At 42.1% G+C, this 10,689-nt stretch overlaps 1 protein-coding gene across 1 annotated transcript; it reads right to left on the reverse strand.

Annotated features, from left to right (window-relative positions):
* Positions 1-105: 105 nt before the first annotated feature.
* SLC24A5 (solute carrier family 24 member 5) lies at positions 106-10,365 on the reverse strand. The gene is made up of 9 exons (XM_034434714.2): positions 9,830-10,365; positions 8,457-8,636; positions 6,239-6,322; positions 6,052-6,155; positions 4,913-5,013; positions 3,765-4,042; positions 2,621-2,827; positions 1,011-1,112; positions 106-533 (listed from the first exon to the last, which is right to left on the reverse strand). Exons 1-9 carry the CDS (start codon positions 9,972-9,974, stop codon positions 211-213), a joined length of 1,524 nt encoding a protein of 507 aa, XP_034290605.2. The 5' UTR covers positions 9,975-10,365; the 3' UTR covers positions 106-210.
* Positions 10,366-10,689: the final 324 nt, after the last annotated feature.

Here is a 10,689-nt window from a genome sequence, read left to right on the forward strand (position 1 = left end):
TGCTCTTATTAATTCTTGAATCGCATTCATCATTAACTGTGATTTTTTTTTTTTTTTTAAAAATGTCATGATGTGGATTTTTCTCTAAATAAGTTTTACAGCTCATGGAGATGTTGGAGTTTTTATTTCTTGGCGAAACGAAGGGATTGACCCTTTCCATTCCTTATTCCACACGATTGCGAATTTATACAGAGCCAAAAGCCAAACGAATTAGTTGCCACAATTCTTTATAGGATTGTTCCCTATGATTCCAAGTTCATACAGAATTGATAACGTGGCAAAGGCTAAGTACATCAGAAGGGAAATGGCTCCCAGCTTTTTGTCTAATTTCCAGCCATTCAGATGAACAGCCAGAAAAATAAAAATGATGGAACAAATGAGAGAAATGGCCGTATAAGTCAATCCGCTGCTGTTCACAAGCACAGGACCTGATGGGTCAACAAAGGCGGTTTTTATAAACCAAGGTAATCCCAAGCACAATAAATCAAACACATTGGATCCTACAATGTTCGACATGGCCATATCTCCTTTCCCTGCAAGATAGAACATGTTAAGCATGTCAACCTTAAGAAGTTTGCAGTAGTTTCATTTGTTATTTATTAATCAAATCTAGATGAATGCCCAGCTCACAGAAAGTGACCCAATTTTACGTTTAAAAGACACTTGCTACATCTTGTCCACAGGAGTCTGTGGTCTTGACAAGTTTGAAAATGCCTTCAGATCAGTGTTAAGAGTGACACAGCGAGGCTCATCCAAAATAGAGTGAAATTAGTGTTTTGTCTTTTAACGGGGACCATTCACTTCCCAAGTAGAACAAAAGGCTATGGTCTCATCCCAGTAATTATTAGGTAAAAGGAATTGGAAGAGCCACTTGCACTTCTGAATGTAGTCAGCTTATTAAATTTAGCGAATGTAGGTATCAAAAGATGTTAAAATCTGGAAAAGATGTCCCATTTCGTAACATGGTTACCAACTTCGCCATGATAGCTTAACAGATGGAAAGGGCTTACCTCTTCTAGCCACGAGAACACTGGCAATTGTGTCCGGAATGCTGGTTCCAGCTGCTAGTAGCGTAAGGCCCATTATAGTTTCAGGAATATGCAGGGTTTCCCCTGTAATCAGAAAAATCCAAAAGCAAATATCTCATTTCCTTGAGAATGAATTGGGAAGCAATCATACATACTATTTTAAAGAGAATCACATTTTAAAATCAAAATAACCTGACTAGAATACAAGCAGCTTGGTAGCTAATGAACTAAACTAGAATTTTATTTTGAAAGCAGATAAACTGCATGAGTTGAACAGAGGAAGTTATTTAGCTTTGAAAAACTTGGTCATTGAAATACTATGAAAAGCTATATAACCTTTCCTTCAAATACCAGTGAAGCCTGCTATTCTCAGCCCTTCTTTAGAATAGCTACAACCAGCCTAATCCCTTCAGTTACTTTGGCATCTTTTATCACATGAGCTGTTTGAAGTCATATGAGGCACTAACCTCCCTCAGTAATCTTCTCTTGGAAAAAAATGCTTACATTCTCATAGGAAGAGGGGTCTGGAGCCTGCTAATAATCCTTGCTCTCTAAAAACCAAATTCAGATGAATAGCAAGGGAGACATTTGATTTGTAGAAAGTGAAATGCAGCCTCTCCTGCTATAAATATATATATTTTCATGTGTGGCACAAGTTTTTTACTTTAAAAGAGGCAATAACGGCTCACATTTTAAAGGCAAAAATCTAGATTTTTGCCCAACACTTGTTTCAAATTTATTTTACTCGCGTAGTGATAGATGAGAAACAATCTAAAAGTTGTTTTGACGTCCTTGGATAGGTTCCTTTTAGATAATGTAATTGCAGGCAAAGACTGCAACCCAGTGTGATGGGGCATCTGACATGGGGAAGGACTCTAGTTCCTTCTCGAACAAAAAGGGGAAAACATTAAATGGGGGATTATGGAAAAGAGTCTGTCACAGTGTCAGTTTGACAAACGTTGGGCTGAAAGAACGCAGTTCATGCATCGTTCTAATCCTTAAGTGTCTTTTATTTCAGTAACCCAGCCATTGTGGCTTATTCAAGAATGCAGAGTCAAAATATGCCACGGGCTGATACTTGGCAAGTCGGTTTCTTCTTTACTAGCTTAAAACATTTCCTGTCCAGATTTGCTCGTTTATAGGCCATACTCTTAATCTGTCTGAGGATTCTAGGTTTCATTTCCTTTTACATCATCCTTGTGTTAGAATGGTTTTACCTTAAGCAGGTGTCCATCCCTGCAGTGTTTTGCATTAGATGCTCAGGTAAAACCTTTCAGGTGTAGGTTACCTAAGCCAGGAGCTACACATTTAAAATGGTCATACATTTTGGGACATGTCGACTGGCTTGAGACAACCCTCAAGTGATTTTTTTAAAGAGACATACCCTTCCTTGGCTGTTCTAGATACGTACACAGCCCTCAGTATCGTGTGAATATTGGGCATTAATTCTTCCAACTCTAATCTGCAGTTTTACATATGATCTCTGCAGAGTAGTATCACCTGAAATCAAGTTTTGTATTTTGAGATGCCGTTTAAAAGTGTTGCTTGGAGCAGGCAGGCTAGCTAATCAAACTAGCCCACTGAAAACCTACCCACTATGGTCACCATCCATACGAGAATGTACGTAAAAGCAGAAATCCACACTGCCGACATGAAGAAAGCAAGCATGAACCATTTTTTCCAAAAGGGTTTTCTGCAGTCTGGAATCGTCAAATATAGTACAGTGATGACAGGAAGGGCAAGCACCCACAGAATTCTCTTCAGATCTGCTTCAGGCATGGTGAACACGCTTGGGGGATCTGTCCGAATGAAAATAACAATTTAAGAAAAGAGATCCTGATGTTTAAATATATATATATATATATATATTCAGTTTTCCTGATAATGTAGCTATTTTAGTTTTTATAAATATATAGGGCTTTATTCCATTATTTTTTTTTAGAAATTTAACAAAGCAAAAATTAGGTACCATATTTTTCAGAGTATAAGACGCACCTACCTTTTTTGGGGAGGTAAACAAGAAAAAAAATCTGCCTCTGCCTCCCAGCAATTTGCCTTCTTGCAGCAAACAGTCTGTTTCAGTTTCATTTTTAGCACAGCTGGATTAACTCGAGAAAAAAAAATCTACCTCCCAGCAATTTGCCTTCTTGCAGCAAACAGCGGAGGCCCACAAAGGCAGCAATAGGCAACAGCAATCCCTGCAGCCTGAAACAGCTGAGGGCTGGGGAGGCCAATCCAACCAACAATCAGCTGCTTGTGCTAATCAGGCTGTGCTGAAGCTGAAACTGAAACAGGCTGTTTGCTGCAAGGAGGCAAATTGCTGGGAGGCAGAGGCCAAAGGGTGGGGGCTGGTGGGTGGGCGGGGCTACATTCGGTGCATAAGATACATCCAAATTTTCACCCTCTTTTAGTGGGGGGGAAGTGCATCTTATACTCCGAAAAATATGGTACTTGTCCTTGACTTGCCCCACAGATATCTCAGAAGCCAATATTGGACTGGAGAGTTGTATACTTCATCACAACTTTTTTGCAAACTAGACATGACATAGTCTTGATACGTTTTACAGATGTTTAGGTATCTTTGTATCTAAACTTTACTTCCAGCATTTGAAAAATATGAAGAATTAAAAAAAGATACTACATGCTTCGTAATTTGGGGGTTAGGATTCCAAAAAAAAAAGAATCTTAGCAGTTCTTGTCAGAGTTTTTAAAGAAGCCCTGGGTTAAAAAAAATACCTTCAGAAATGGTATCAAGTCCGTGTAAGCTTGCTGAAAGTTGCGTGTAGTCAGACTCATGAAAAATGTCATTGTCTGGTCTCGATTGTCGCCGAACGAGAGGTTGAGTCTCGTCCCTCCATCCAGACAGCGGCTGGTCCTCGGCCTCTTCCGTGGTCACCAAGAAGCAGGTGCAACAAGGACTAAACTTGCTCATGAAATATTGGTTGATTTTAATGTCAAAGCAGAGTACTAAAATATAGATTCCATATATCAACAGGAGGGAAGCACATTCATACCTAAGACAAAGTAAAAACTTTGCGTCAATGTGGGCTTAGCAGGTTGTGTGAAACCACACACTATGGTTTGATGTGGTAGGCAAACCTAGATTTTCAGTTGGGTGAAGATCTGGGCTATTCCCAGGCCATTCCAGCAGTGGAATAGGATTATCTTGAAACTCCAAAAATCTATGGAGCCGACTAAAGAAACCTGTTAGTCAGAAGTGAACCAGCAATAAAACCCAGTTAATAGAAGCCATCATTCAATCTTGGTTTCACATGATAACAGCTGCAGAACTAAAAGACTTGGTTCGCTCCATGGGAAGACGTCATAAGGCTGTAATTCATGCTAAAGGTTACCCAACTAAGGATTAACTGATATGGGGATCATTTTTGTCTATCTCGTTTTTTCTACGGGTTTCACTTTTTCTTCTTTATACTGTAACTGCTATTCTAATAGCAAATCCTTCATAAAAGTTATGGCATTACATTCTTGATTAAATTATCTTTCCATTGATATATCATTTTATGGTACTCCTCCACACACACACACAAAAGTGGTGTTATTAGCTAGTTTTAGAAAATACACTTTCCCCAAAAGGTTTCCTCAATTTTGGTCACTACGGTATGCTGCCCAACTCACTGTAACAACCCAGAACCGCCTCTTCCCCAAATATTTAAAGTGTGCCTTTAAGTGTAAACAACCAATCAATCCACGTATGAAACCAGGCAACCATGCACCTTAAAGTTAGTGTGGAAAAGCAAAAAAAAAGTAAAAATAAAAAATGTGACGACCAAAAGAATCTGCAATGCATATATGAGCAGCTTTTGTTCAGGTGCTGTTTCACCTGAATAAAATAAGCGGGAGTAGTACTTTCAGGGAACACTTACCAATAAACTTGGTTGTCCACAATCATGGCAAGAACGGCCCCCGCACTAATAATGTAAGCCAAGCAATCTCTGAACAATGGCCAGCAAGAGAGGTGTGAAACCTACAATTCAAACAATGCAACATTTGGATTACGTGAGCTTTTTCAAGCCTCCGTAACAAACGAAGGTGCTTCGAGAACGTAAGTGCCCTGTTGGATTGGACCTTGATCCATTCAATCCAGCTGTGCATTCTCCCAGGGACCAACTAAGTACAGATGGAAGCCCACCATCTCCCAGCAGATGGCCTTCAGAGGCAGTCCCACCAGCACGAAGATTTAATAACCACTGATCTTCATGACTGCCATCAGCCATGCCTTGGTTGAACGTGTCCCAAATTTCATCCGAGAATGTCTTAAACATGTCAACACGCCCAGTAAGCAACTTCATTCTATTTAACCTAATTTATTTCCATCTGCAATATGGAAATTATTGGATACAACTTGTTATAGGACAGTGATGGCTAACTTTTTTCTCATCGTGTGCCAAAAGTGCATGCGAGAGAGAGAGACAATGCACATGCGTGCCGGCACCCATAATGCAATGTGCCCCCCATGCATGCACGCATGATCCCTTGCTCCCCGCATGCATGCACATGCAACTCCTCCATGCTCCCCCACGCATGCGCGCACGACCCCCCCTGCCACCTGTTTTGGGCCTAGCAGGCCTCCCTGCAGCCTCCCTGGGCCAAAAATGGGCCATGGGGGGCGCACCATACACCCCGTCCCCCACGCATGCATGTGTGCCTCCCGTGTATGTGCCACATCTGCATGCACCCCGCCCTCCGCCCCTCCCAAAAATCAGCTGGCTGGCAGGAGGCGTGTGTGCATGCATGGTGGAGCTGAGCTGGGTGACGGCTCACTTATCTGCAGAGAGAGCTCTGCGTGCCAGCTGTGGCACGCATCCCATCGGTTCTCCATCACAGTTATAGGATGTATGTTCCCCTCTATCAACTTTCTAAAAGTACCAAGATCTCAGTAAGCTTTTTTTTGGGGTTATCCCTGAGCAATAACATCCTACCTGGGAAGTACCATCAATTGGCCCCCAAATTAATTTCCCTTTGCAGTTAAGTGGAAGGCGGAATCATAAGAGAGAGCACTCACCATGCCAGCTAAGAGTCCACAGGCTGCACAGATGCCGAGAAGATTGTAGATGGCGGAGCCAAGGATGGTGCTGACTCCGATATCTCCCTTCGTGACAAAGACACCTACAAAATGGAGCATTGGTGAATAGGACTGACTCTTGCTGTTGCAAAGGCTGAACTGGGTGCTGGTTAAGGGGATGGCTTACCAAGAAAGGCGGTGACTAATTCAGGAGCAGAACTGCCAGCGGCCATGAAGGTTGCTCCTGCCACGTCTTGGGAGAGGCCAAGAGCTACAGGAAGAATCAATGGGGACAAGAAAAAAGAGGCATGCAATCTTCAGGGACGGGTAAAAATCAAGGAACAACGTTTTCATTTCTGTATTTCTTTTTCCTACTTCTACATATATCCCTTCAATGTCCAGTGGCTTCAAGCAACTTACAAGATATTGATATAATAGGACTAAAAACAGCCACGGATGATAGTTATACGAGAGAGAGAGAGAGAGATATGATAGGTATAGATGATAGATAGATATAGATGATAGGTAGGTAGGTAGGTAGATAGGTAGTAGGTAGATAGATAGATGATATGATAGATAGATGATAGATAGATGATAGATATAGATGATAGATATAGATGATAGGTAGGTAGGTAGGTAGATGATAGAGATAGATGATGGATAGATAGGTAGATGACAGATAGATGTTATGATAGATGATAGATATAGATGATAGATATAGATGATACATAGGTAGGTAGGTAGGTAGTAGGTAGGTAGGTAGGTAGATAGATAGATAGATAGATAGATAGATAGATAGATAGATAGATAGACAGATGATATGATAGATGATATGATAGATAGATGATAGATATAGATGATAGATAGATATAGATGATAGGTAGGTAGGTAGGTAGGTAGATAGATGATAGAGATAGATGTTGGATAGATAGGTAGATGACAGATAGATAGATAGATAGATAGATGATATGATAGATTATAGATATAGATGATAGATATAGATGATACGTAAGTAGGTAGGTAGGTAGGTAGTAGGTAGGTAGATAGATGATATGATAGATAGATGATATGATAGATATAGATGATATAGATGATACGTAAGTAGGTAGGTTAGGTAGTAGGTAGGTAGATAGATAGATGATATGATAGATAGATGATATGATAGATATAGATGATAGATACAGATGATAGGTAGGTAGGTAGGTAGATGATAGAGATAGATGATGGATAGATAGGTAGATGACAGATAGGTAGATGACAGATAGATAGATAGATAGATAGATAGATAGATAGATAGATAGATAGATAGATAGATAGATAGATAGATAGATAGATCAGCCTAAAGGCCATTCATTGGAGGAAGGGAAAATTGTAGTCAATAACTGTGGTTGAAAAACCATGAGAATACACCCAGTCGTGTAAAGGGAGTATGAAGAGAAATGGGCAGGGATATTGGTAAAGAATGTGTGTGTGTGTGTCAAAAAAAGCTGAGATAGCAATGTGAAGTCAAATCACTTCAGGTTTGATTTAATGCATGGTATGAATTCACTCCCTGTGATCTGTATGTTACACAGATCTGGCTCACTCTTCAATAGGCTGTGTTTAAACCATTTTAGAGTAAACCAGGTTTTCTCATCCACCACGGCTGGCCAGTTCTCCTATTTATTTATTATTTTGTCGCATTTCTATGCCGCCCCACTCTGGGCAGCTTACAACAGAGAATAAAATTATTTTATAAAATTATTATATTCCTAGCCAGAAATACCCTAGAAATTCATTGGTTAGCAAAGAAAAGCAGACTGGGATTTTAATTCTTAGCATCAACCACATTTTAGCCTAGTACGTCGTGCGAGCCAACTCCATGTGTTCAATGTATCGGTTATTGTACATACAAACCTGGTCAGATGAGGGAGAACTCGGTTAACCATGTGTTTTTATATTGATTTATATAGTTTTTTTTAAGTGTGGTAAATTACGCACACTGCATGCATGTATTTGAAGCGAATAACCAAATAAATTGAAATAATGAAGAAAGGAGTTAGTCACGGCTCGGACGGCCCATTATGTGGATGCTGCCAATATTCTTAGAAATTTGGCTTCGTCCGGAACACATTTCATAGCTGCTTTCCCAAATCCTTTTTATCTGCCGAGGAGATGAATACGCTCCCAGCGCGCCGACTCTACAAAGGAGGCCCTTTGTTTAGTACTGATCAAGCCCAAGAGATAATCCTTGAATTCTTTTGCCAGCCATAATGGTCCTGGTTTCGGGATCGTTTCCCCCTACAATAAGCCACAAAACACTGCATAACTTTTCCTAAACGGCAGTTGTCTCGTGCACAGAATTGTCTCGAACGGCAATTCGGGAATTTTGGGAAGGGGGATAAGAGAGCCTAGGGCAGACTTACTATGACTGATCATCTCCAACGCTGGGAGGAAGTAGTCATCGCAGACAATGGCCACCGCCAGGAACATGTAAAAAATGATGATAAAATAGATCACGATGCCGCCTTCTACTCGTTCTTGCGGCGTGAAAAACCCGTCGGGGAATTCCGACGATGGGGAGAGAACACACCGGCTTTTGTTTTCTGTAAAAGAAGTTAGGAAATCCTAATTTCATAAAAAGCACATCTCAGCTGCCTTAGTAGATTTACTTTGAAGAACCGGAGGGCAAGGCAGAAATGACAAGGATGGTCTCCTCCTTTTCTGGGAGAAATAGCTTAAAAAAAAAAAAAAAAAGCGTATGGCTCCCTTCACCCCAAATGTATTTATCCTTACTGAAAGTACTCTCATCTAATTCAGGTAACAGTAACAGATTTGGAAGGGACTTTGGAGGTCATCTAGTCCAACCCCCTACTCACGCAGACCTGTACTTCCTCATTTCTGATTTTGTCAACCAAATCTTGAGACCATCTTATCCTTACCAATGCTCCTGATTGAGGGGATCCCATGAATTTAAACCAGAAATTCCAGAATGAATAGAATAGAATTCTTTACTGGCCAAGTGTAATTGGACACACAAGGAATTTGTCTTGATGTATATGCTCTCAATGTACATAAAAGAAAAGATGCATTCGTCAAGAATCATAAGATACAACACAACACTTAATGATAGTCATAGGGAATAAATAAGCAATCAAATCACATTAGGAAACAGTCAATATAAATCTTAAGGATACCAGCAACAAGGTTACAGTCATAGTCATAAGTGAGAGGAGATGAGTGATAGGAACGATGGGAAGATTAATAGTAATGCAGACTTAGTAACTAGTTTGACAGTGTTGAGGGAATTATTTGTTTAGCAGAGTGATGGCATTTGGGGGAAAAAACTGTCCTTGTGTCTACTTGTTCTGGTCTGCAGTGCTCTATAGCTGTAGGAGTTGAAACAGTTTATGTCCAGGATGCGAGGGGTCTGTAGATATTTTCACAGCCCTCTTTTTGACTCATGCAGTATACAGGTCCTCAACGGAAGGCAGGTTGGTAGCCATTGTTTTTTCTGCAGTTCTAATTATCCTCTGAAGTCTGTGTCTGTCTTGTTGGGTTGCAGAACCAAACCATGCGTGCATTGTTATCCCCTTCATCCTCCTAATTCATTTCCTGTGCCTGCAAGGACCTATGGGAGAACAACTTGGCTGCACCGAGTACAACTTACTCACAAGTAGACGAGTCCAGAAGAGGGGAACCTTCCCCATTTCCAAAGGACCCCGTTTCCCGAGGCAGTGCGCCCAGAGGACACGGAGGGGCAGCTGCAAAAGGGGTAGAGGAACTCGCCCGGCCTTACCTGGATCTTGGCGGAGGTGTTGAGCGCTCGCCCCCGGCAAAGGAAGCCCCCCTGCAAAGCCTCCGGTCCCCCAAAGCAACCCCAAACCCAGGGCGACCACGCAGGGCGCTCGGCGGCTTTTGGGGTGACGCTGAGCTGGATACATCTTGCAAGGCTGGAACCGCGCATTGGGCAGGGCGGGCGGGCAGGCAGGCAGGCGGGCGGGCTCGGGGGCTGCGGGGGCATCATGTGAGTCCGCTGGGAAGGCCTTGTGGGGCTCGGGGGCCTAAGAGGGAGGGAGGCTTAAAGCCCAGGAAAGAAAAGACTTTGGGAAGCGGCGCGAGATCAGCCGGCCAGGGTTGGCAGCGACGGCGGAATTTGGCGCAGGGGAAAACAAAACAAAACAACAACTGCAAGCTTTCGGGTTCTTCAGAGCTCTTCGTCGGGGAAGAGAAAACATTGCGAGGCTAGAAGGGATTCAATTTAACGCCTGTGCGGTGTCCGTTTCGACAGAGACGAGCTTCATTTCATGTTGGAATGCGCGCTCGCGCGCCTTTGCGCACGACTTGCATTCTTGTTGGGTTGGTTGTTACTCAACGATTCTTTGAAGTCTTAAAACTTTGGTGATCTTGTAGCGGTTGGCGAGCTTGTCTTAGCTGAAAGGCAGACTCGGAAGGAGCTTTTGGCCTGAAGGTGCTCCCAACCTGAGTTGAAAAATGAAGAGAAGCAAACTCACGGTGTAAACTATAAACTCAATGATGGTTGGGTTGGTAAAACAGGGAAGGCAGGAAATTCCAGGGGGGGGGAGAGAGAGAGAGAGAGGGAGGGAGAGAGAGAGGGGGAGAGAAATATGGTTTGGGATGGCCTCTACCTCCCCCAAC

Source organism: Pantherophis guttatus, chromosome 13 (assembly GCF_059756535.1).
Source record: "Pantherophis guttatus breed Tessera chromosome 13, ASM5975653v1, whole genome shotgun sequence".
Classification (NCBI taxonomy): domain Eukaryota; kingdom Metazoa; phylum Chordata; class Lepidosauria; order Squamata; family Colubridae; genus Pantherophis; species Pantherophis guttatus.

Excerpts from the sequence above, each read along its gene's own strand:
- SLC24A5 (XM_034434714.2), bottom strand. The coding sequence starts at position 9,974 with ATGTATCCAGCTCAGCGTCACCCCAAAAGCCGCCGAGCGCCCTGCGTG. Across the intron at positions 6,323-8,456 it reads GTTGGAGATGATCAGTCATA|CTCTTGGCCTCTCCCAAGAC; the intron begins GTAAGTCTGCCC and ends TTCTTCCTGTAG. Across the intron at positions 534-1,010 it reads TGTTCTCGTGGCTAGAAGAG|GGAAAGGAGATATGGCCATG; the intron begins GTAAGCCCTTTC and ends TCTATCTTGCAG.